The following is a 27,099-nucleotide window of genomic DNA, read 5'->3' as shown; positions in this document are numbered from 1 at the left end:
ATTTTCATCTATAACTTTAAACTTCACAGAAATTTGCACATATTCCCCCAAATATAGAATTGTGGCTTTAAAGTTTTTAATAGGTTTGAGAGAATAGATGACAAATACAAATTTTATGTGGCAAATTACAAAACAATTTAAAGTTCGAGGATATGTGCAAAAAATCCTTAAAAAAAAAGGGGAGAGATAAACATCAATTCTTTTGTAATATTTATACATATCTTTTTGAAAATCTGGTTCTTATTTGTATGGCCTTTTTATATAAAATGAGCAGTGTTCCAAAAGGCGCTGCCTAGGTGCTGGGCTTGGAGATAATGCCACCTGTACGGCAAAGTACAATGTGCTTAATAGGGATAAAGCAGCTTCTGTTTTATATTTTTATCTATTTTTTTGTTTGTATTTTGAATATCACACGTGTACATAGGTTTAGTTACTAGTTGCTTATCTTTAACAAACTCTCTTATATTGTAACGTGTATTTAAAGACTTCTTTTCAATAATGTAAGCAAGCTTTCCTTCATCAACTTCACAACTTCTTTATGGTATCAGAACTCTTGCTACGAAGAGTTAATTTACGATTATGTATTTTGCTCTAAAATTGTCTTTTGCTTATTCTTTTTTTCTTTTGCTATCATGGTTGCTTCATCCTCTACCTCTGTAATGGATACCTAGACTTTTGATTTTGCCAATTTAGTTTTTATAGACGTTGCTACTCAAACACCTATTTGCCTTACCTTTGACAATTTTTTCATGTGGAAAGCTTAATGGGGTGCTCTTCTTTATGGATATGCACTCATCGGTTATGTTGATGGTTCTTTAGTGTGTCCTCTCTCCTCCTCTCATCTAGAATATATGTGTTGGACCCGTCAAGATCAGCTTGTGTATGGCTCCTCATTAGCTTCTTTGTCTCATGAGCTTGCTCCCATGGTTGCTTTTACCAAGACTTCCCGTGAACTATGGAAAAAACTCTCTGTCACCTATGCTAAGCCATTAAGGGCACGCATTATCCCCGGCTCCAAAAGCGCTTGTTAAACCTTAAGGATCTTGGAATCTCACAACCTACATGTTTCATATTAAAGGGGCAGCAGATGAGCTTGCCTTGCTTAACGCACCACTCAAAGATGAGGAAATTACCATTTATGTTATCAATGGTCTAAATTCTGATCTAAAAGAAATTTCTGTTGATATTTGTTCAAGGGATATTGAAATTCCTTTGAAGATTTACATGAAAGGCTGTTGGAATATGAGGCATACCTTCACAAAGGAGATTCTCAGCTCAATGATGATTCCTTTGCTGTTGCTCATGTTGCAGACTGAAGCAGCACCTCTTCTGGTTTTGATTGTAATTTTTACAAGAAACTAGCTACCAAGTCATTTCAATCATCTTACGATTATTCTCACAGTAACCAATCTTTGGTCTCTTCTAGAAACTACCGTGGAAAATGTCAGTTATGTGACAAGCTTGGTCATTCTGCAAAGTTTTGCCCTCAACTGAAACAACAATGGACTCCCATGCATCAACAAGGTTTGCTTCCCACTCCAAAATCTGGTCCGAGGCCTCATGCTTTTTATTCGGCATTGCTAGCTTCTACATCTCCCTCTCCAATTTCTTCTCAATCATCTTGGTTGCTTGATTCTGGAGCTTCACAACATGTCACCAATGATCTACATAACTTGTCTTCTCACTCTGATTATGACGGTACCGATGAGATCACGATTGTTAATGGTAATGGTTTAAACACAACTCATGTTGGCTCAACTTATCTTCCTACTTCTAATCATTCATTTCTTTTAAATGGTGTGCTATGTGTTTCGAACATGACAAGGAACTTAATTTCTATTTCAAAATTTTGCCAACAAAATAATGCAAACATAGAGTTCTCACCACATGATTTTGTTGTGAAGGATACCTCAACGGGGTGACTCTACTTCAAGGACCAAATAATGGAGGGATATATGAGTGGCTTTCTTCTGAAGCATCTTTTGCTTCACAGCTAGTTTGATTCTCCAGTGTCAAGACTCCTAGTCAGAATTGACATAGTCGTTTAGGACATCCTTCAAATAAAATTTTAGATCATTTAGTTTCTACTTTTTCATTACCAATTTCTTCTTTCAATTCTTTAATTATAATCCCAGCAAATGCAATAAAGTTCATAAGTTTCCCCTTCATGTTTCTTCTATGAGTAGTTCACAACCCCCACAACTAATCTACTTGGATGTTTGGGAACCTACACCCATATTGTCCACTGATGGGTACAAATATTATGTGATATTTGTTGAGCATTCTACCAAGTATGTCTGGTGGTTTCCAATGAAGCAAAAATTTGATGTTTACTCCATTTTTCTCAAACTTAAAAATAATGTTAAAATTTTTTTTCAAAAACAAATCATCTCCTTTTATTCTGATAACTTAAATCTTATTTTGAATCAATTGGGATAACTCACCTTTTAACTCCTCCTCCCCAAAACACAATGAGTACGCAGAAAGACGTCATCGACACATTAGGGGGACTGGTTTAGCTTTACTGTCTCAAGTAGGTTTTCCATTAAAATATTGGACCTATATTTTTAATGTAGCTGTCTATTTGATAAATAGATTGCAAACTAAAACTCTTGGTTTAAAATCTCCTTACGAAATTATTTTTCAAAAATTGCCAAATTATCACCATTTGAAAATATTTTGCTGCCTTTGTTATCCTTGGATTAAACCTTATTCTAATCATAAACTAGAACCTACATCAACACCATGTTTGTTTCTAGGATACCAAAAAAATCAAAGTGCTTATAAATGTTATGATTTTTCAGTGTGTAATTTTATTATCCCTTGCCATGTTACCTTTGTGGAGTCTATCTTTCCATATAAACACCTCACTTCTTCTCACCTGGTTGCTGTTGATGAGTCAACATGGAGTACTTCTCCCATCAGGTGTTCTCCTCACACAACAATTAATTTTTCTTCCTAACTGCCTAAGGTGCGTTTAGGCACCATAAAGTGTTTACATCTTTCATCATTTTTTTTAGTGATTAAGTTATTTTTTTTTCTAAGAAAAAAAAAAGAGTTAAAATGAATTTATAAGAAATTAGAAAAAAAAAAAAGAAGAAAAAAAGAAAAAAAAAGAAAAAGAAAAAGTGTTAAAAAAAAAAAAGTGGAAACAAAGGATCTGATCCGTTTAGTAACATTTTCAAAACCAATTTTTGTAAATCAATCTTGTGAAAATGAAAAGGGTAAATTTGATTTGGTATTTTAGAATCTGAAAACATGTTTGGTAATACATTCAAAAATGTTTTGTTAGAATGAAAATGTTAAAATTAAGTTTGGTAAATGGCAAGCATCATATATGTATATATCTATATGGTAAACAAAATACTTATTTTTGAAAATGGTAATAAGTATCCAACTCAAACTTGGAGTATCTTAAATTCTGTGTTATCTATGATAAAAGAATCACAGCAAATGGTATCAAAGCTCCAAGTTTAGAGATAGTGTTCATTGCAAACAAGCTCAAATTCTCGCATGTGTAGTAATATATCTCATTGATATGAAGAGAATGAGCCCAATCAGACCTCCATACATTGCCAGAAGTGCCACCACATGTCGGTCAAAATTTCCTATGGGTAACATGCACCGCCTTGTGCCATTAGTCAAACTCATGTGCCTTCCATGCCTCTACATATGCTAGCTATAAGAGCCAAGCCACCAAGCCGTGTCGTATAGAGAAGGTGCCACATCAGCCATGCCATGTCATTAGAAATGTCATCTACCACGTGGCACCCTATCATTATCAAGTCAGACAATTTGCCAAACCATTTGCCACGTCACTAAATGTCCCAAATTTTTTTTCAAAAATTGTAAATTTACCATTGTAGTTTCTAGCATTTACATGATTACCCCTGGACTTTTGGTATTTCCAATTTGGCTAAAACTTTTTGAAATTACAGTTTTGTTTTAAGTTTTTTATATTTGGATTTTGACACCAAAAGAGTCAAATCGAATGTTTTTTTTTTTTTTTTTACCATTCCAAATGCAATGGTGAAATTCCTTTTGCTAAATTTAGCTTGATTTTTTCATTAAGCCATTGTAGAGCAAGATGCTAATAAAGGAATCATCATCAAGAACTATGATTAAGCTTAAAGACATAAACTATACAATTTGAAGACCTCATATAGAAGATCTCCTTGATTGCAAGGATTTGTTTAATCCTTTGGATGGCAATGTAAAGAAATCTGATCCCAACAGAAAAATAGAATGGAAAAAAGTGAATAGGAAAATGACTGGTTAAATCCGACAGTGGATCAATCCTACTCTTTTATATCATGTTGTATAGAAAATAGATGCATATGCCTTTTGGAAAAAGTTGGAGGACATGTACCAAGCCAAAGCCGAAGCCCTGTTGATATGGTGATTGGTGAATTTGAAGTTGAAGAGTGGAACTTCTATAGTTGAGTACATCAATGATTTCCAAAGCTTGGTGAAGTACACCAATGATTTCCAAAGCTTGGTGAAGTTATCTACAATGGAGTTATAACTAGAGGATAAGGAACATGCACTCCTGCTTCTTAGCTCTCTTCTAGATAATTGAGAGACACTGTTAGTTTCTCTTAACAATTCGGCCCCAAATGGCAGACTTACTATGGCTCTGATAATGGATGCCCTATTCAATTAGGAGTTTAGAAGAATAGAACATAAGCAATGACTAAACACATGCCCTCATCACAAAAAACATGGAAGACATATAGAAGGTTGTCAAGACAGGGGAAAAGGTAGAAGCTAAAGTAAAGGCTGATCAAAAGATGAAAAGAGGCAAACATATAAGTGTAATTATTGTGGCTCAAGGGTCATTTGAAAAAGTACTATAAGAAGATGCTAAAACAACAGGGACAAGAATGCAATCAGCCAAAAAATGATGAGAAGGCACTAATCACTAGTAAATGAGAATAGGCATACTGTTCCACAAACCAAAAAAAAAAAAAAAAAAAATGTCTTCACATATCGAGCCAATATGTCAGGTAGGTAGTCAAATCTACAATGTCCTACCATATCACTCTGCATAAAGATATTTTTCAAAATATACAAAGCAAGAGAATTTGGTATAGTGAAGATGGAAATACTAGTTTCACAAAGATTATTGGAACTACTTTAGGAATGACACATGGAAAATAATAAAAGGTGCCATGGTTGTCATATGAGAACATATTTGTGGAACACTTTACATGACTTATATGAAGATATATGTAAATGGCCTCAACATTATAGAAGTTAAGATGTTTTGAAATTTGTGGCCGTAGAATGTCAATCACATGAATGAAAAAGAATTGTCCACCTTGATGATGAAGAAGCTTATCACTGTTTCTAAGAATGCTATGCCAGATCCTCACAATCATTATTTGTATGGTAAATAACATAGAATTTCATTAAAGTTATCTTCAATGAGGAGATCAAAGTTGCTTAGTTGAGTGCATTTTGATGTTTGTGGTCCTTTGGAGGTGCAGTTACTAGTTGGCAACATGTATTTCCTCATCTTTATTGATGATGCTTTCTGGAAGGCATGACTTCAAAAAATAGGCATGACTTCAGCTTAGATGTAGATCTTCAAGACATTCACATAGTGACTCCCACTGTTAGGGAAGAAGATGTTGTTGGAAGAGATGATGACAAAATGAAAATCATAAAACTTTTGTTTGAAATGGAAACTGAGAAAAATATAGGTATAATTCCTATAGTTGGTGTTGGAGGCCTGGGAAAAACAACACTTGCACAACAAGTTATCAAAGATTCAAAGGTTAAAGACCATTTTGAGCCCATAATGTGGGTAGATGTACCTAAGGTTTTTCACGTGGAGTCAGTTGTCAAGGAAATTATTAACCCTGGAGTTAAAGATGAGAGGAAAATGCATCAATTGCAAAATGATCTTGAAGAAAAAATAAAAGGAAAGCAATACCTCCTTGTCCTTGATGATGTGTGGGGTATTGAAAATCGAGAAAAATGGTTGGAGTTGGAAACCTTGTTAAGGGATGGTGCCAGTGGAAGTAGAATAATAGTAACCACCCGTGATGAAAAGATTGCACACATTATTAATGGCCCAGAGGGATTAGCTCATTTTTTAGGGACCTTAGATGAAGAGAAGTCATGGTCTTTGTTTAAAAAATTGGCATTTATGCAAGGGCAAGAGCCAAACGATCGCAACCTTGTGGACATTGGAAAGGAGATTATGAACAAATGTGGAGGAATTCCTCTTGTTATAAGAACAATTGCAAGTATGTTATATTCTATAAATCATGAAAAGTGGTCATCTTTCAAAGAAAAGGAACTATCAATGGTATCAGCTTATTATGAAAATGTTATACCCATACTTAAATTGAGCTATGATCATCTCCCAGCACAATTGAAACATTGTTTTGGCTATTGTAGCCTTTTTCCTAAAAATTATGTTTTTAGTGTGGGAAGGCTAATAAATCTTTGGATGTCTCAAGGATTTATTAAATTATCAAATGATCATAACCAATGTTTCGAGGACATGGGTTATCAATATTTTCAAGATTTACTTTATAGATCATTTTTTGAAGTAGTTGAAATTGATGATGATTCTTCGAAGGTAACAGAATGTAAGATGCATGATTGTATGCATGACCTTGCAACATCAGTGATAGGAACGAAAGGTCTCATATTAAGTCCGAAAGATGAAAAAATTGATAAAAGAACTCGTCATGTATCACTTTGTTTTACTTTGGAGCCACTGCAAGTTCAAGCTTTATTGGTGAATGCAAAAAAGATTCGAACAATTTTTTACGGTGGATATTATGAAACAGGGATGTTGGAGAAATCAATTCTAAAATGCAAGTTTCTGCGGACTTTGAATCTTCAGCGTTCACGTCTTAAGATAATACCTGATGTTATTGGCAAGCTAAAGCATCTCAGGTATCTTGACCTTTCAAGGAATTTCATGAAGGCATTGCCCAATTCTATTACAAGGTTGCAAAATTTGCAAACACTAAATGTGTCCTATTGTGAGAATCTTCAAGAAATACCAAGTGGCATTACAAAAATGTTCAACCTTCGACATCTTCATATTGAAAGTGATTCTGATAACACTTTACATGGTATGCCAGGTGGGCTAGATCAACTGACTAATCTACAAAGGTTGTCATTACTTCCACAAGGGAGTTTAAGGAAACAACAGAATAACGAATCCTTTTTCCTGCATCATATATCCAATTTGAAAACTCTAGATATGATTGATATTGATGATCTGCAACATTTACCAGATGGGTTGAAAAGCTTCACTTGTCTCCAGAAGCTGAGAATTTCAAGATGTTCAAAGTTGGAATCTTTATCTCCTGGTCTTAACCATCTCACATCACTTCAACGATTGGAAATTCGGTTTTGCGACAATTTAGAGATGTCAAATGGTGGTAGTGATGCAACAATTCCATGGCAACGCTTTCAAAGCCTTTCTGTTTTGAGTTTGTATGGCCTTCCAAAACTAGTTGCTCTCCCTGAGGGGCTTCAACAACTTACTACCCTCCAAGAAATTGAAATTTTCAAATGTAAAAACTTGGAGTTTCTTTTGGAATATGTCATCAACCTGAAAAAATTATCTGTTGTTTATTGCCCCAAATTGAAGTCGCTGCCTGAAGGGATCGGTTCCCTAGAGACACTGGAAATCAGAAGATGTGATCCCATCTTGTTGGAAAGATGCCGAGATGATATTGGGGATTATTGGCCTTTGATTTGCAACATCAATCAGCTGATTTTGTCTCCAGTTGAAGAAGAAGGTATGCTTGTTTCTAAATAAGCTCTGTTTTCTACTCTGATTTTGTCTTCGGTTAAAAACAGAAGGTGTGTTCGTTTTTAAATAAGCTTTTCTTTTATTTATTTATTTATTTTTATTTTTATTTTTTGGGATTTGGTTTACGTTGTTTATTATACATATCTTTTATTTCTGTAGATATAATTAATTAATTCATGATACAGAAGGGAAACAATTTCCCTTCCTCAATTTGTTTCAACCAAAAAAAAAAAAAAAAAGAAGAAAGACAATTAATAAGTGCAATTAATCTCAACGTTTTATGCCACGTGGGTTATATCAACTGACTAATCTAAATAAAACGTATTTTCACTATTTCCAGAGGAGCATAGTCGGGGAGAAAAGGTTATTCTATTCGAAGAATCGATTCCAACGAATAGCGAATCCTTCTTCGACCATTTATCCAAATTGAAAGATCTAACTTTCAGTCGTATTGAGGATCTGCAGCATCTACCGGATGGGTTGAAAAGACTCACTTCTCTTGAGTATCTGATGATTGAAGATTGTTCAAAGTTGCAATCTTTATCTCCAGGTCTTTACCATCTCACGTCACTTAAACAATTGTACATTTTTGATTGTGAGGAGGTAGAGATGATGCCAAATGATGATGGTAGTGATGCAATTATGTGGCAACACCTTCAAAGCCTCTCTGTGTTGACGTTGTGGGGACTTCCAAAACTAGTTGCTCTGCCTCAAGGGCTTCAACAACTTACTACTCTCCAACAAATCAATATTTCTGAATGTGAAAATTTGGAGGCTGTTCTGGAAAATATCAGCAACCTCAAATCTCTGAAGAAATTAGTTATTGAGAATTGCCCAAAGTTGAAGTCGCTGCCTGAAGGAATCGATTGCCTCACCTCTTTAGAAACACTGATAATTGAACGTTGTCCCATTTTATTGGAAAGATGCAGAGAGGATAAGGGCGACTATTGGCCTAAGATTTCCCACATCAAACAGCTGGAGCTGGAGCCGATAAAAGGTATGTATGTTAAAACTCAGTGTTTTGTTCACATTAAGTCAGATATGTTTTCCATGTTCATTTGATATAATACTACTAATTAAATTAGTTCATGAAAAATAGAAAAACTAATTAACCTTCAACAATTAATTATATTCTTATGTATCCAACTTTTTTGTATATGACGGAATATACGTTCACTGCAGAAGAACAACAAAAAATTGATCCGCAAGAGGAATCCAGCTCTTCCAAAACTCGTGGGCTCTTCAATTTTGCGAAAATTTTCAAGCATTGAGTAAACTAATTAACCTTCAACAATTAATTATGTTCTTATGTATTCAACTTCTTTGTACGTGACGGAATACAAAATCTTTGTTTTGTTTATAATTTTGTCGACCTGAGCTTCTAAATTGCTCTTATATTGCAGAATGGGAATCCAGCTCTTCAAAAACCTGTGGGCTTTTCAATTGTGCAAAAATTTTCAAGCATTAAAGAGAAGGTAAATGAATAATCATGGCCTTTTTTGTTATCTTGTGATGCTCATGGATAGTGTAGATGGTGGTTCTTTATATCTTATGGATTGTGTAGGTGATGGTTCTTTATATCTTTGTATTCCAGGAGGCTAATATTGATGTTAGCATGGGTGGGTGAGAGAGGAGAAGTAAGTGGGGACTGGAGTGATGGTTCAGAATGAGAAAGCAGAGCTGATGGCACTGCACTTTGCAAAACAAACAAGGTTGCAGTTACTGTGAGGTGGCAGTTTTTGGGGTTCTGAATTCGTGGCAATACAATGTTTCTTAGTTGAAGATATCAAGTTGAAATTGAGGACCTTGGTTTTCCAAATAAAGAGGTGATAAATATGTCTGTACATTTCCTACTTTTCTCTGCCAAGAACATGCATTTGTGCATACCTTTGCAATTTGTTTGTTAAGTGCCCTGTTTATAATTTTTGTAGTTTTCTCTAATTTATTTTGGTTATGTTTAGAAAACTAGTCACTGGGTCTGAATCATTTATGATGCAGAGTTGCTTTTCCTTCACTACGGCTCTTTATTTTACCAATTTCGTGCAGTTTATTAGATCTCTTAGATTGTTTTCAATTATTGCATGATTTGTTTGTATAAGGTCATCTAGGACACTTTCAGGGTTAATCGTTTTTAATGAATATTCCACATATTAGCTATCTGGTTTAGTTTTCATTTTTTATGATTTTCTCCTAAAGTGTATATTTCATCTTTATTTTTGAGTTCTTCATTCATTTGGATCTGGTTTGGTTAATTGGTTGATATGCTATCTATGATTGAGTCTCATCAAATTCAATCTCTTTTATATGGTACTGGTTAGCAAATAGATATTAGTTGTAGATATATATAATTAGTAGTTACTATTTTCTTTGTATTCCTGGCTACTCATCCGTTTTCCAAGAACATTCGACTTTATAGTGATATTCTTTGGCCATATATATAAAGTTGATTTAGAAAAAATATGGGACAACATGGTTTGCTGTATTATTCGTTGTTATATAATACAACTTGATTAAATCCTGCATGTTTGAATTGATGCTGTCTGGTATCATTCTGTTGAATTTTGTTTCCCTTTTTGTTATATAAGGCAACAGCTTATCGACAGTGTTGGTGGTGGTTGTTAATATCTTTGAATTCTATGAGTTTTGATATGTTTCTATTAGTGGGGAGGACTTTGAATTCATGGGGAAAAGATTTTTGAGGGTCAGAGGTACTATAAGAGGCTGAATAAGAAACAGATCATTATGCAGGTGAATATGACAGAGTTGATGTATAATATGATGGGTGCTTACTTTTTGCACTTAAAAGATTAAATTTTGTCTGGTGTACTTATTGAAGTGTTACCTAAAGAGACCGTTCATCACAGTGCTTGCCATGAAGACCATTATTGCCAGAGAGTTGGACTTAAAATCAGTGAAATGCTTGCTAGGGTTGAAACTTGCATTCTTTGTGCACCATGGGTAAGTATCTCTACTTGTGTTGCTAATTGGCTGTCTTTATTTTTTCTCAAGGTGTTATGTGTTGCTGTTTCTTGGTAGGAAAAATTTTGTGGAAAATGGTGAATGGTAGAATAGAAAATAACTAACTCTAAGGTGGCAGTTTTTGGGGTTCTAAATTTGTGGCAATACAATGTTTCTTAGTTGAAGATATCAAGTTGAAATTGAGGACCTTGATTTTCCAAATAAAGAGGTGATAAATATGTCTGTACATTTCCTACTTTTCTCTGCCAATAACATGCATTTGTGCATACCTTTGCAATTTGTTTGTTCAGTCCCCTGTTTATAATTTTTGTAGTTTTTCTCATTTATTTTGGTTATGTTTAGAAAACTTATCACTGGGTCTGAATCATTTATGATGCAGAGTTTCTTTCCATCACTACGGCTCTTTATTTTACCAATGTGTTACAGTTTATTAGATCTCTTAGATTGTTTTCAATTATTTCATGATTTGTTTGTACAAGGTCATCTAGGACGCTTTCAAGGTTAATCATTTTCAATGGATAAACCATATTTTAGTGATCTGGTTTAGTCTTCCTTTTTTATGATTTTCTCCTAGAGTATATATTTCATCTTGATTTTTGGGTTCTTCATTCATTAGGATCTGGTTTGGTTAATTGTAGATGTATATAATTAGTATATAGTAACTAGTGAATATATAAAAATAAAGTTTTCGCTTTTTATGATTTTCTCCTAAAGTATATAGTAAATATTCTTCTTTATATTCCTGGCTACTCATCAGTTTTCCACGATAATTTGACTTTGTAGTGATATGCCTTTGGCCATACATATAAAGTTGATTTACAAAAGATATGGGACAACATGATTTGCTGTAATATTCATTGTTATATAATACAACTTGATTAAATCCTGCATGTTTGAATTGATGCTGTCTGGTATCATTCTGTTGAATTTTGTTTCCCTTTTCGACTCCAATAACTTCCTCGTAATTATTAAAGCTAATAGTTTTGTGTGTAAACTATTTTATATATGCAACAGACATAAAATGGGAGAACTTGTTATATGCAGTTACTGAAAGATAGAAGATGCTACTGAAGATTTTGGCAGAGACCATAGGTATATATATGAGTATATTTTCTGAATATTTGGCAGGGGTAATCACATTATGTATCATGCAGCTGCTTATTCTTGTTATTTATTTATAAAGTGCTTATATCACTTACATTGCTTACCCTCAATTTCAGTTAATGGATGTTTTATATGGATTTATATAATTAGAAGAACTAAGCAAATTAGTTACCAGTCAGAGATATCTTTGGAGTTTTTCTTCCTGCTTATCATAGCATATATACTGTGCTAGTCAAGGATACATACACATATTAAGGATTTACTAAAAATAAAGAGGTGATAAATACGTCTGTACATTTCCTACTGTTTATTATTTTTATAGTTTTCTTTCATTTAGTTTGGTTATGCTTAGAAAACTATGGATCCAAATCATTTATGATGCAGAGTTGCTTCTTGTTCACTATTGCTCTTTACTTTAACAAGGTTTTACAGTTTATTGGATCTCTTTGATTGTTTTCAATTGTAGCATGATTTGGTTGTAAAAGATGACTTCCATATATTAGTCTTTAATGACCGTTCCATATATTACTGATCTAGCTTGCTTGCTTGTTTTTTTGTTTGTTTGTTTGTTCTTTTATTTTATTTTTTATTTTTTTATTTATTTTTTAACAATTTTCTCCTAGGGTACGTATTTCATCTTATTCTTTGAGTTCTTCACGCATTAGGATCTGGTTGAGTTTATTGGTTTATTTGCTCTCTATGGTTGAGTCTCATCAAATTTAACGTCTTTTATATGGTACAGGTTAGTAAATAGATATGAATTGTGGATGTATATAATTAGAAGTTACTCTTCTTCTTTATATCTTTGGCTGCTCGTCCGCTTTTGAAGAGAATTCAACTTTACAGTGATAAGCCTTTAGCCGCACATATTAAGTTGATTTATGAAGGATGGAACAACATGATTTGCTGTCACTTGATTAAATACTGCTTGTTTGAATTGGATGCTGTCTGGTATCATTCTTTTTAATTTTTTTTTCTCTTTTATAGTACAATAACTTCCTCTTAATTATTAAAGCTAGTAGTTTTGTGCATAAACTATGTATACAACAGACAGAAAATTGAACTCGTTTTATGCAGTTACTCAGAGAGAGCAGATGCTACTGAAGATTTTGGTAGAGGCTGTGGAGGTGTATTTATATATTCTGAAGATTTGGCAGAGGTAATCACATAATGCATCATGCGGCTGCTTATTCTTGTCATTTATTTATAAAGTGCTTATATCATTTAGCTCCTTGACAACCATAATAATCTCAGTCAATGGATGTTTTATATAGATGTATGTACTTAGTTCAACTAAGCAAATTAGTTACCAGTCAGAGATATCTTTTTCTTCCAACTTATCATAGCATATATACTATTATCATAGCATATATACTATACAAGTCAAGGATATATACACATATTAAGGATTTAAATATGGTACAACTTGATTAGCTGTGATGCAGTTAGAGAGCAAATGATGCCACTGAAGATTTGGTAGAGGCCAGAGCCCATGGAGGTACACACACACATACACACACACACACACATGTTGCTTTCTGAATATTTGTTGCTTTTTCCTTTTCTATTTCACCAATCACATTGTGTAACATCTAGCTGTTTATTCTATTTTACCAATTACATTGCAGAGACTGCCAATAAAGAAGATATACAAAAATTCAGCAAAAGGAATGTGAGAATGGATCTTTGATTTTATTGCTTTCTGATTAACTCTAATCTATGATTATTTGTTTTAGCTTTTTTTATTAAAATAAATGTAAAAACCTGTTGACTTTGCCCTCTTTCAGTGACCAAAGCAGCACAATGAATGCTGAAACAGACTTTTGCAAGCCCTTTTTTATTTTTTATTTTTTTATTTCTGGTGTGACTTCGACTGAAATGTCATGCACTTCTCAAATTTTGAAATAAACCTTTCATGTTTGTGATGAGCTGTTTATTTTTATTTCTTTACTACAGCACAAGCAAAAAGCCAGAATGCCTGTTTACACAATCATCATTATGCAAATAACTCCATTTTTTAATCTCAAGTCATTTATCTTGGAATGCTTTGATCACTTGCATTGCAGATCAGTAATTCCCATAATGGCTTCATTCTGGGAATGGCTCTGTACCTTCAAATTGTACCGTATTCAATATTTATTTTTATAATAAATAATTCATTTCTTATTTATTTATTTAGTTATTAATGAATTTCAGGTTTATCCTGTGGCTTATGGGGGACATAGATTCTCTAACATTTGTTGAAATAATTTTTGGCAAAAGGGAGCATGTATGACTCTGCACCTTCTCTTTTGTTCTCCCCTTTTTTACCTTTTTTTTTTTTTTTTTTGGGTTAATATCAATGTTAGATCTACAATCACCATTAAACAACCATCATTGATTTTCAGCAAGATGTTAGTAGAAGAATATTTAAGAAGACCGTGCTAATGAATGAAGAACTCAAAGATAATTATGCTAATTATATGAGAGCAGAGGTAGTTTATGCAGTTTGTTCTTTATCTTTGAGTTCTCCATTCAATAGCATTGTTCTCTTAAATATTTTCCTGTGAATTTATCTGGTATGATGCTTATAATATATATACATTATTTTTATAGTGATATTATCCTCTTTTAGTGGTTCTTCTTTGTAACCCTGGCTACTTATTAAAATGGATATAACATGGACATCTTTAGATACAGTTATATATATTGACTACTCATTAGTTTGTAAAGAAATTCTCACTTTTTGCATGGATATGCTCCTTGAACCATACCTATCAACTTGATTTATGAACTAGCGACAACCTGGTAGCTGGGTTATTGTTTTATTTTTTAATTTGTTCTTAATGGTTGTATATGGTACACTGTAATGAAATGTAGACAAGGCAACAGCTTATGGACAGTGTCGGTGATGGTTGTTAATATCTTTGAATTCTAGGAGTTTTGATATGTTTCTATTATTGGGGAGGACTGAATTCATGGGGACAAAATTGTTGAGGGTCAGAGGTGCAATAAGAGGCTGAATAAGAAACAGATCATTATGCAGGTGAATATAATAGAGTTGATGTAGAATATGATGGGTGCTTACTTTTTGCACTTGAAGATTAACCTTCGTCTGGTGTACTCATTGAAGTGTTACCTAAACGGACCATTCATCACAATGCTTACCATGAAGACCATTATTGCCAGAGTTGGAATTAAAATCAGTGAAAAGCTTGCTTGGGTTGAAACTCGCATTCTTTGTGCACCATCGGTAAGTATCTCTACATATGTTTCTAATTGGCTGTCCTTATGTTTTCTCGAGATGTTATGTGTTGCTGTTTCTTGGTGGGAAAAGTGTTGTAGAAAATGGTGAATGGTAGAATAGTAAATAACTGGTTCTGCATTAATTTCTCTCCAAATATGCAAGACGATTGCTTCTGTATGTTATGAGATGCCCAACTTTGCTTTTGGCTTGAATATGTGTGTTTCTTCTTTATCTTGGTTTAAACTTGTGTTTGCAATAAGGTTGTGGCTTCTCAAAACTGGCCTGAAGTTAAAGTATGCTGGTTCAAATTTAAATCTGTTGTTATATTCCTATTTTCTCAATGGGATATGCTTTCTTATTGAATTTTCTTCTGTTATTTGGCAGTTCCCCCTGCATATATGCTCATGCTGCTGCCCTTCCAAGCTTACTTTTATTGGAGTGGAGACTTCTGACACTGGATCAATGACCAACGGTGCTTCTGTGGATTGTGGAGGCACGGGAGAACGAGCAGGTAGATGAAGCATGCAGGCACCAGGTCTGAATGCTGCTGTTAGCCCCTTGCCTGCCTGCATACTAAGCTGTGCATGATTGCAATGATTACAAAATGGTTAGTATGCATCTGCATTGCTATATATCAAGGAGTTAGACATATACATTCAAATTCTGCACAACTTCTCACGAGTTTAGTCTTATGAGGTTAGATTTTTAAAGTTTCAACTTGAGAAGGAAGAAAGTTATAAATTTCTTATTTTATTTGTATCTTTATTTTTATGTTTTCGTGTTTTTCTATTAAGTTTTTGCCAAATATGAATTTTCTCATTTCTGGATTATAAAGGAGCTCTATGCATATTACTAATAATACATCTAAAAATTCTCACCTATAGGATTTAATTCATTTGCCTGAAAAAACTGCTCATTTTTTGGGGACAATTTTTCTATTGAAATTGTTGAAAATTTCAACTTGATTTATGAAATAGGGAGAACTTGATTTACTATTTTTTTGTTTTCCTTTTTTCTTAATGGTTATGTATGTTGGGTATGTGGAATTTGTTGAAATACAGTACAACAGCATTGTGAAGACAAGGCAACAGCTTATGGCTAGTGTAGATGATGGTTCTTTATATCTGTGAATTCCAGGAGGCTAATATCGATGTTAGAATGGGTGGGAGAGAGGAGGGATTTGAATGAGGGAGCAGAAGTAGGTGGGGACTTGAATGATGATTCAGAGTAAGAGAGGAGAGCTGATGGTGCGACACTTTGCATAAACTTTTGATATTTTGCATAGTTACTCTTTAAGGTTCCGGTTTTGGGGGTACTGAATTCGCAGCAACACAATGTTTCATAGTTAAAGATATCAAGTTGAAACTGAGGACCTTGGTTTTCCAAATAATAAAGAGGTGATGAAATTTCCTGATTTTCTCTGCAAATAACATAATTTTGTGCATACTTTTGCAATTTGTTTGTTCAGTGTACTGTTCATAATTTTTGCAGTTTTCTTTCATTTATTTTGGTTATGTTCAGAAAACTAATAACTGGATCTAAATCATTTATGATGCGGAGTTGCTTCTCACTCATTACTACTCTTTATTTTGCCAAGGTGTTACAGTTTATTGGATCTCTTAGATTGTTTTCAATTATTGCACAAATTGGTTGCAAAAGGTGACTATTCCATAGATTAGTTTTTAATGACTGTTCCATCTATTAGTGATCTGGTTTTGTTTTCTTTTTATTTTATTTTTATGATTTTCTCCTAAAGTATATATTTCATTGTGATCTTTGTTCTTCATTCATTAGGATCTGGTTTGCCTTATTGTTTGATATGCCATCTATGATTGAGTCTCATCAAATTTAATCCGTTGTATATTGTACTGGTTAGTAAATAGATATGAGTGTATATAATTAGTAGTTACTCTTCTTTCTTTGTACTCCTGGCTGCTCATCAGTTTTCTCAAAAAATTTGACTTTATTGAAAAGTAAGGACAACTTGATTTGCGGTAATTTATTTATTTATTTTTCTTTTTTCATTGTTATATGTTACAACTTAATTAAGTCCTGCATGTTTGAATTGGATGCTTTTTGGTATCATTCTGTTTAATCTTGTTTCTCTTTTAGACTACATTAACTTCCTCTTAATTATTGAAGCTAATAGTTTTGCGTATAAACTACAATTTTTATATATACAACAGATAAAAAATTGAACTTGTTATATATACTTTATATATATGCGTGTATTTTCTGATGACATGGCAGAGGTAATCACATTATGTATCATTACGCTGCTTATTCTTGTCACTTATTTATAAAGAGCTTGTGTCACTTGCATTGCTCACCCTTAATAAGCATAATAATCTCAGTTAAAGGATTTTTATATAGATGTATGTAATTTGTACACCTAAGCAAATTAATTACCAGTCAAAAATATCTTTGGATTTTTTTCTTCCAACTTATTGTAGTGTATATACTATACTAGTCAAGGATATATATGCTTTGGGCCACACAAACTAAGGATTTACTAAATATGGTGCAACTTGATTTACTATGATGCAGTTACTCAGAGCAGATGATAGCACTGAAGATTTGGTAGAGGCCAGAGGCCATGGAGGTATATATATACTTGCACATATATATATATATATATATATATATGTATATGTTGCTTTTTCCTTTTCTATTTTACCACTCACATTATGTAACATCTAGTTGTTATTCTTGTCATTACAGAGACTTCCAGGAAAGAAGATATACAAAAATTCAGCAAAAGGAATGTGAGAATGGATACTTGCTTTTATTACTTTTTGGTGAACTCTAATCTATGATTATTTGTTTTAGCTTTTTTATTTGAATAAATGTAAAACCTGTTGAGTTTACACTCTTTCTGTATCCAAAGCAGCACAATGAAGATTGAAATAAACTTATGAAAGCCCTTTATTATTTATTTTTTTATTTATTTTCTTTTTCTGGTGTGAATTCAGCTGAAATGCCATGCACTTCCCAAATTTTGAAAGCCCTTTCACGTTCGTGATGAGCTGTTTATTTTTTATTCGTTTACTACACCACAAGCTAACAGCCATATAGAAAGAAAATAAGGATTCCATTATGCTTTACTACGCAAATTTTTAAATAACTCCTTTTTTTAGTGTCAGTCATTTTATTTTCTAATGCTTAGATCAGTCGCATTGCAAATCATTGATTCCCTTAATGGCTTCATTCTAGAAGTGACTCTGTACCTTCACACTGTACCGTATTCAATATTATTTCTACAATAAATAATTCATTTCTGATTTATTTTGTTTTATTATTCTTTTTAATGTATTTCAGGTTTGTCCTTTGGCTTCTGGGGGACATGGATTCTTTGGCATTTGTCAAAATATGTTATTGCAGAAGGAAGCGCGTATGACTCTGTACCTTCTCTTTTGTACTCTGTTTTGTTTCAATGTAGATCCACAATCACCATCAAGCAACCATTGTAGAATTTCAGCGGCAATCGAGCAACCATAGTAGTAGAAGAATATTTAAGAAGACCATGCTAATGAATGAAGAACTTGAAGATAATAATGGTAATTATATGAGAGTAGAGGTAGTTTATGTGGTTTATTCTTTATCTTTGAGTCCTTCATTCATTAGCATTGTCTTAAATATTTTGCTATGAATTTATCTACTATGGTGTTTATAGATAGAATATTGCAATGCAATATTCTGCTCTTTTAGTTGTTCTTCTTTGTAGCCCTGGCTACTTAGTAACTTGGATATAGCATGGATATTACTAGACTCAAGTTATATGTATATATATTGACTACCAATTAGTTTGACAAGAAATTCTCACTTTTTACATGGATATGCTCTCGAGCCACACCTATCAACTTGAATTATGAAATAGGGAGAACCAGGTGGCTGGTTTAATGTTTTATTTTTTGTTTGTTCTTAGTGGATATACATTATACATGGTAATGAATTGTAGACAAGGCAACAGTTTATTGATTGTGTAGATGATGTTGTTCATATCTTTGAATTCTAGGAGGCTAATACTGATGTTAGAATGCATGGTTGGGAGACAGAGGGAGTTTTGATATGTTTCTATTATGGGGAGGACTCTGAATTCATGGGAACAAAATTGTTGAGTGTCAGAGGTACTCTAAGAGGCTGAACGAGAAACAGATTGTTATACAGGTGAATAAAACAGAGTTTGATGTACAATATTGCAGGAGCCTATTTCTTGCACTTAAAAGTTTAACCTTCTTCTGGTGTACTCAATTGAACTGTTTCCTGTACAGACTGTTCATCACAATGCTTACCATGAACACCATTATGCCACAGAGTTGGAATTAAAATCAGTGAAAAGCTTGCTTTGGTTGAAGCTCATTCTTTGTGCACCATTATGCCATAGAGTTGGAGTTAAGTATCTCTACTTGTGTTGCTTATTGGCTGTCTTTTATGTTTTCTCAAGTTGCTATATGTTAGTGTCTCTTGGTAGGAAATTTTTTGTAGAAAATGGTGAATGGTAGGACAGTAAATAACTGGTTCTGCATTAATTTCTCTCCAAATGTGCAAGACAGTTGCTTCTGTCTGTTATGGGATACCCAATCTTGCTTTTTGCTTGAATATGAGTATTTCTTCTTCTTTAGCTGTATGTTCAAACTCTTGTGTTTTAACTTGGTATAAACTTGTGTTTGCAGTACAGGTTGTGGCTTCTCAAGACTGGCCTAAATTTATTGTTATTCCTATTTTCTCGTTGGAATAAGCTTTCTAATTGAATTTTGTTCTGTTTTTTGGCAGTTCCCCCTGAATATTATGCTAATGTTGCTGCCTTTCCAAGCTTATCTTTTGGAGCCGAGACATCTGACACCAGATCAATGATAAGCGGTGCTGGTGCAGGTGTGGAGGCATGGGAGGAAGAGCGGGTATACTAGGCATGCAGGCACCAGGTCTTAATACTGCTGTTAGGCCCTTGCCTGCAGACTATTTAATGCATGATTACAATGAGTATAGAAGGGCTATTCTTCATCTGCATTGCTATATATATATCAAGGAGTTAGGCATATATGTTCAAATTCTTCATTATCACCTTTTCCCAATCACTTTTGCTATGCTCTAAAACAGAATATAGTCTTAATGAGTTTAGATTTTTAAAGTTTCAACATGAGAAGGAAGAAAGTTATTTCTTATATTTGTTTTATGTTATTCGGTTGTTCATTAAGGTTGTTGCCGAATATGAATCTTCTCATTTCTGGATTATAAAGGAGCTCTATGCATATCACTAATAATGCCTCTAAAATTCTCGCCGTTAGGATTTCATTCCTTTGCCCAAAATAACTGTTCATTTTTTGGGACAATTTTTCTATCGAAATTCTTGCAAATTTGAATTCCATGAAAAAATAAAACATTAAAAAAACGGCACATATACTTTTGTAAAAGCTAAAAATTTAGAAAAAATAATTTTGTTTTAATCTTTTTATTATCTATGCAATTCTTTCCTTGTTTCTTTTTCAATTTAAAACATGAACTTCTGTTCATTGTTTTCTAAAATAAATCAACCGGTCGATAATCTATCATAATAGCAAAGCATTGAAAGTTTTTGATTCATAACTGGTATTCAATATTTTTCTAAATACACATTTCTTTAGAAAATGACAGAGCAAAATTTTTAAATATTAGGAAAATAAAATTAAAAAATAAAAATAAAATGAAGTAGATGGAGTACTAATTGAGATGTTTTAAAGATATGCATGCATTGCACTAATTAAATCGATGAACCATTGAATATAAGAATAGCTGGTTCAAAAACTGAAAAATAAGTCTAACAACTAAAAACAAAATATTGCATGATCATAAAACACAATGGACTCAAAATTTAGAGCAACTTCTCAAAATTCTTCATTCAAAAATTAATTGGTCAAGATACCAGTGGCCAATTGAAGTGATTCTCCTTCCACTCGTTATATATTTCAAAATATGACATGCCCAGGAAAAACTCTCATTTTGGAATTTTTCATGACAAAGCAGATAAGCATTAGTAGCAAAAATGGGCAATTTATGTTAGTGAGCATTAGTGTGCCATCAAAATTGCCAAAGACAGAACAAAGCATCATGACAGGACAAGCAGAGAGCTAGTGACCAGTAACATAAATAACCAGAAACCAAACCAAATGCGAAGATAAAATTCAAAACAAGGATTATAATTTACATAACAAATGGAACATGAAAAATATCACAAGAGGAGCTCACCTTCCAAATAAAGTCCCTGTAGCAATTCTTCTTCCTTGAACATAATAGTAAACACTTTCAAGTGCCTATCCAACAAAAATGTGCACATTAACTATATGAGTCTGTTTCATCACAAAAAAAAAAAAAAAAAAAAAAAAAAAAACTATATGAGTCTGTTATATGGTCTGTCAATAACATGCGGGTCTAAGTTGTGAAAATAAGCTTGAAAAACAAGCTGTGCCAAAGCAAATATGCTTTCAAAAATAGAAAATTCAAGGATGGAACATCCTAAGCTAATTTAACCATAGACGACAGAGAAATTTCTTGAAACTGGCAGGACTTTTGAATGAATTATATAATTAATGTTCATCTGCTTTGATTAACAATGAAGATTTTTATAGAAACACATAAAATGCGTTTTGTAAGAAATTAAATAAATAACAAAAGGGCCCTAAAACAGTAAGAGAGTATATAAAGAGAAAATAAAAGAAAGCTATTGATTAATAGAAAAAATGAAGTTATATACGCACTCACATCTTAACAGCATAAAGTTATAAGCTCCACTTTTGCTTCATTCCTTATTATTAATATTATACCAAGCTTGCTTCTAATATCCTGCACAAAACAACAGCAAATGCCTTTTAACTGGGAAACACCAATGGGAAAAAGTTACTTGTGGCTGCATGTAATATGAATGAATAAGAAAAAATGTTTAAAACTGAGAAACATTAACCCAGAATTTAGTAGCAAATCATGAGGAACACAGAGTGGGATTGCATGCATAGACAGGCACTTCACACACACATATGAATAAATTAACCTAAGACATTGAAGACAGAGAAGATAAATCTACGAATGTGTTTGTGTGGAATGTGGAAATATCATAGATTATAGATTACCTTCTTTGCCTGATAGTGCACAGTCATCCCTAGCCACACACAAGGGCCGAGCTAGGAATTTTAATTTGTGGGGGGCAAAATTTAAAAAATTTTTGGTAATGCTATAATTAAAATTTTTTTCTTCATATTTGTTTAATAAATGATGTGATGTTAGATTATTGATTAACAAAAAACTATTCATATATATATATATATGTAGATCATAAAAAAAAAAAAAAGAAGGGATTATTACATTTTTGTATCCTTTAAAATAACATTATTTTGTTTAGGGGGGATGTTAAATTCTTTTTTTCATACCTTAGTCCAAAATCTTTTAAAATTAACAGAAATTGTCCTAAAATTGAAATTTAATACCCTATTAGTTTTTTTTTAATTAAATTCAGTAAAATAGATTAGTAAACTAAAAAAACTTAAAACCAAAATAAATTCTAAAAACTCACCATTTAATCCAACCAAACAGCCCATATGTATTTATATATATATATATATATATGATATTATTCTTATAAAAATTTTACTTTTCCAAAAAAACAAAATACTCTATACTATAAAATTGTCTTGATCACTTTTTTTTTTTTAAAATTATTTTAAGTCTCTGTAATATGACATATTTTTATTTTTAGAAAATTATATTTGTATTTTTTATTAAAAAGTTTATAAAAGTTTAAGTTTCTTTCCAAAGTTTATACCATTTTTTCGTATTAAAATTTTGGGACAAAAAAACTTAAAATTTTACAAACTTATTTAAGAGAGCTATTATTCTTTTAATAAATTAATAAAGTATTAAGAAATACAAATATATTTTTTCAAAAAATAAAAACAGTAATATATACATATTATAGTGATTAAAAAAAAAAAAGAAAAAATAAAGACATCTAAAAAAAGTGATCAAGTAATTTTTATAATATAATGTATTTTTCTTTTTTGGAAAAGTAAAATGTTTATAAAAAATACATATTATATATATATACATATATAATACATATGTGTTGTTTGGTCGGATTCAATGATGAGTTTTTTATATTTTATTTTACTGTGGTTTTAAATTTTTTTAGTTTACTAATCTATTTGTTAATTAAATTGGAAAAAATGAAAAAAAAAATATTTACGAGTTACTACTATGTTTGGATTAAAGTGAGGAAAGGAAAAAAAATGGAATGAAAAGTGTTTATAAAAATTATTATTTGGATATTTAATGAATAGAAAGAAAATGAAATGATATAAAAGATAATAAATATTTTCATGTGGTAATAATAAGGAAAATTTTGGAATATTAAAAAATTGATTATTATTTTTTTTTCCTTTTCATCCATTTCCTATCAAATTTGAGAGGAAAATAAATTGATTAAAATAAAATAATTAATTATTTCTATTTCCTTCATTTTCCTTGCTTTCCCCCTATTTTAACTATTCAAACAAAGAATTTGCATTGTTTTCTTTCTATTCTCTCGTATTCCATCAAACCATACACAATCTAAAATTCCACTTTTTAATGGTTTCTGTTAATTTTAACATATTTGTACCAGTTTATAATAATTTTTAAGATAGAGGATCAGGGTGTTAAAAAAAGAAAAAAAATACAAACCCCTAAACAAAATAATTTGATTTTAGAATGTATTAAAGTGTAATTATCCCCCCCCCCCCCCCCCCCCCCCAAAAAAAAAAAATTATATGCTAATTCATGGAAAGTGAACTCAATAGGATCAGGCCGCATTGATCATTTGTTAACCAAAACTTGGTTCTCTAAAATTTTTATTAGGGATTGGTTTCATGTACGAAGGAAAAGAATTTTTTAACAAATATTATCTTGTAACTCATATCCATGATTTGATTAGATTTAACTATACATAATAAATCATAACAATAACTACCATCATTCTCAATATTTATCCACCATTTGATGTAATCATTCAAAGGGCAAAATAATTTGCCATAATATATATTTTCAAAATATTCTGTGTATTTTACCTTATTTATTTGGATATGATTTTTTTTACTTGTCTTTTTGTAAATTGAAACTAAAAAATAAAGAAGGAAAGTAACAAAAAAATATATCAAAGCAACTCTCTCTCTCTCTCTCTCTCTCTCTCTCTCTCTCTCTCTCTCATAGATATCATGAAAAAAGAAAAAAAAGAAAAAGGAAAATCGATGAGGACCAAGGATTTTAGAAAGAGTGTGGGGTAATTGAGAGAGTGGGAAAAATAGTAAAAAAATAAAAATTCTAAAATAGTATACAAGTGAAACCTAAAATTTTTTCACAGGAGAAAAAGAAATCTTTTATCAAAAAAAGAAAAAAAAACCAAGAGAGAGAGAGAGAGAGAGAGAGAGAGAGAGAGAGAGAGAGAGAGAGAATGAAATATTTGCCAGAAAAGAGAGAAGACTTCGAATAAGTCATAACGTAAAAATTGAGTCTGGAAATTCTTTTATACAAAAGTACTATGTTAGCCTTGATTGTTCTCATTTCATTAGTATAGTGTGGGGGCAATATTGAAAGTGACCCCTATGGGCACTAAAATCACGGCTAAAGCACTGTTATATAAAATTTATGATTAGATTTTACTTTAAGAATGTGTATTCATTAATAATAAGTGGTTCTATATTATTAATTTTACTTTGATATCTCATTATTTACCCATTTTTATAGAAGAATAGGAGATAAAATTTCAAACAGAATCGAATCAAGAGTTCTTTTTTTTTTTTTTAATTGAAAAGACCCAAAAAAATGTACACAAATTCACTTTATCCTTTTTAAGTCTCATCCATTCTACATGTTTCACCAATCCATCACCAAATATTAATATCACTCATAATTCATGCCAAATTAATCTCTTTTTATTTCTTGGCACGTTTTTATTTGTAAATTCATCATGTTTGACTAAAATTGGATCAAATTATAACTAATTTGAACCCTTCCAAAGATACTGGCATAAGTGTACATTAATTAACGTATGGTATATGAGCTTTTGAAAAAAAAGTTATATACAGTGGTTGGTAAATTAAGAGTTATTAATAATTTACATATGCAATGCTAGTACACTCATTAATTCATATGCAATGGCTTTCCTTTATTTTATGCTAGTAAGTGTTATTATTTCTTTTAATTTACATATGCAATGCAATTCATATATAACTCATTAATTCATTGCATGTGTACATTATTAGGGATTGTAAGGAGCTAGAGATGCCAAACGATGTTAGTGATGCAATTATGTGGCAACATTGGCAAAGCCTCTTTGAGTTGTGGTTAAGGGGACTCCCAAAATTAGTTGCTTTGCCTCATGGGCTTCAACAACTTACTAGCCTCCAAGATATCTTTATTTCTACATGTGAAAATTTAGAGGAAGTTAGGAAAAATATTAACAACCTTAAATTGTTAAAGGAATAAGACATCAGGAATTGCCTAATTTGAAGTCGTTACCTGAAGGAATCGATCGCCTCACCTCTTTAGAAACACTGCATATTGAAGGTTGTCCCATTTTAATGGAATGATGCCAAGAGAACATGGGTGACTATTGGCCTAAGATTTCCCACATCAAAGAGCTGGAGCTGATAAAAGGTATGTTGTAACTCTGTGTTTCATTCACATTAATTCATATATGTTTTCCATGTTCATTTAATCTACATTACTATTAGTTGATGACAAAAAGGAAAAACTAATCTACATTCGACAATTAATATTCTTATATGTTCAACTTTTGTATATGATGGAATACTAAATCTTTATTTTGTCTCTAATTCTATTGACCAAAGCTTCTGAATTGATCTTGTATTGTAGAAGAACAACACAAAGCAGAACAACAAGAGGAATCAATATCTTCCAAAACTTGCGGGCACTTCAACTGTGCAAAATTTTCAAGCATTAGCCAGTAAAGGCAAAATGAGGAATCCTGTCCTTTTTCATTTTCCCATGGATTGATAATGCTTGAAAATTTTTGCCCAATTGAAGAGCCTATTTACGGACAATTAATTCCAATCCATTGGGAAGAAGAAGTTTGCATATTGAGTTTGGTTTATGATATGTAGGTAATTTTCTTTGTCAGGACCCGTCCAAAATTCCTCACCGGAACCCTAGAAAAGCCCTGATCCCAGGGAAACCCTACCAGACCCTCCAATGGAAAATTCGGCAAAACCTCCCCTAAGGGTTGGACTTACCACAAATTTCCTGCACTGAAAACACACTTCTATATTCATCCCTTTATTCCTCCCACATTACTACAATTTAATTCCACAAATTTACAGCACTCCAAATGAATAATAGTAATTCAGTGCATAATTAATACATAAATGTCCAAGACAGTATACAGAGCTTCATGAAGTACTATTAAGTATAGAAATTATACAACAAGGATGAAAAAAATATTACAATTGAAATAAATGAAGACAAAGGTAACTTCTCGAACTATGACAGCGATGGAGATTAGGTTCGCTCCGGAAGAACGTCTACCACCCCTTGCACCTAAGGGAATGGAATTTAAAAATATGAGATACTAATAATCTCAGTGTGTGAGATGGTGAGCGTTGGAACCGCTAATAGTGGGAAGCAAATCGAAAGCGTTTTTCCCAATAAGTTATCTGGATTACGACCATAGAAAGGATATCAAATCACCATTGAATTGGCATTGGATATCGATCTATTTCAGTACCGCCATACCATGCGACTCCATCAAAGTTAAAGGATTGAAAGGCTTAGTTGCAAGATTTGGTGAATAAAGGTTTCACTAGGTCAGGCTTATCATCGTGAATGACATCCGTTTCGTTCATGGGGAAGAAAGATGATTGCCTAAGGGTGTGTATCGGCTACCAACGACTTAACAAGGTCACCACCCATAATTGATACCCGTTGCTGAGTATGAATGTGTGTCGATCAACCTCAAGGTGTTAAGATATTTTTTCTGATCAATTAT

General features: G+C 32.4%; 1 protein-coding gene across 1 annotated transcript; it reads left to right on the top strand.

The window, feature by feature from the left end:
- The first annotated feature begins 5,545 nt into the window (after window positions 1-5,545).
- Window positions 5,546-20,356, top strand: LOC107419163 (disease resistance protein RGA2). Its single transcript, XM_060815022.1, has 20 exons — window positions 5,546-7,772; window positions 8,127-8,783; window positions 8,969-9,111; window positions 9,190-9,261; window positions 9,381-9,612; window positions 10,523-10,744; window positions 11,780-11,857; window positions 12,947-13,028; window positions 13,304-13,367; window positions 13,498-13,541; window positions 14,066-14,138; window positions 14,787-15,101; window positions 15,480-15,702; window positions 16,157-16,492; window positions 17,643-17,697; window positions 17,817-17,860; window positions 18,414-18,652; window positions 19,111-19,262; window positions 19,367-19,486; window positions 19,869-20,356. The coding sequence occupies exons 1-3, from the start codon at window positions 5,546-5,548 to the stop codon at window positions 9,055-9,057; spliced, it is 2,973 nt and encodes a 990-aa protein (XP_060671005.1). The 3' UTR covers window positions 9,058-9,111; window positions 9,190-9,261; window positions 9,381-9,612; window positions 10,523-10,744; window positions 11,780-11,857; window positions 12,947-13,028; window positions 13,304-13,367; window positions 13,498-13,541; window positions 14,066-14,138; window positions 14,787-15,101; window positions 15,480-15,702; window positions 16,157-16,492; window positions 17,643-17,697; window positions 17,817-17,860; window positions 18,414-18,652; window positions 19,111-19,262; window positions 19,367-19,486; window positions 19,869-20,356.
- Window positions 20,357-27,099: the final 6,743 nt, after the last annotated feature.

The sequence above is a fragment of the Ziziphus jujuba genome, chromosome 2 (genome assembly GCF_031755915.1).
Source record: "Ziziphus jujuba cultivar Dongzao chromosome 2, ASM3175591v1".
In the NCBI taxonomy this organism is placed as follows: Eukaryota; Viridiplantae; Streptophyta; class Magnoliopsida; order Rosales; family Rhamnaceae; genus Ziziphus; species Ziziphus jujuba.
The sequence above is the reverse complement of the archived record's forward strand: the minus strand, read 5'-3'. Positions and strand labels throughout refer to the sequence as shown.

Coding starts and splice junctions, on each gene's coding strand:
- LOC107419163 (XM_060815022.1), top strand. CDS start 5,546: ATGACTTCAAAAAATAGGCATGACTTCAGCTTAGATGTAGATCTTCAA. Junction 7,773..8,126: donor GTCTCCAGTTGAAGAAGAAG/GTATGCTTGTTT, acceptor CACTATTTCCAG/AGGAGCATAGTCGGGGAGAA. Junction 8,784..8,968: donor GGAGCTGGAGCCGATAAAAG/GTATGTATGTTA, acceptor CGTTCACTGCAG/AAGAACAACAAAAAATTGAT.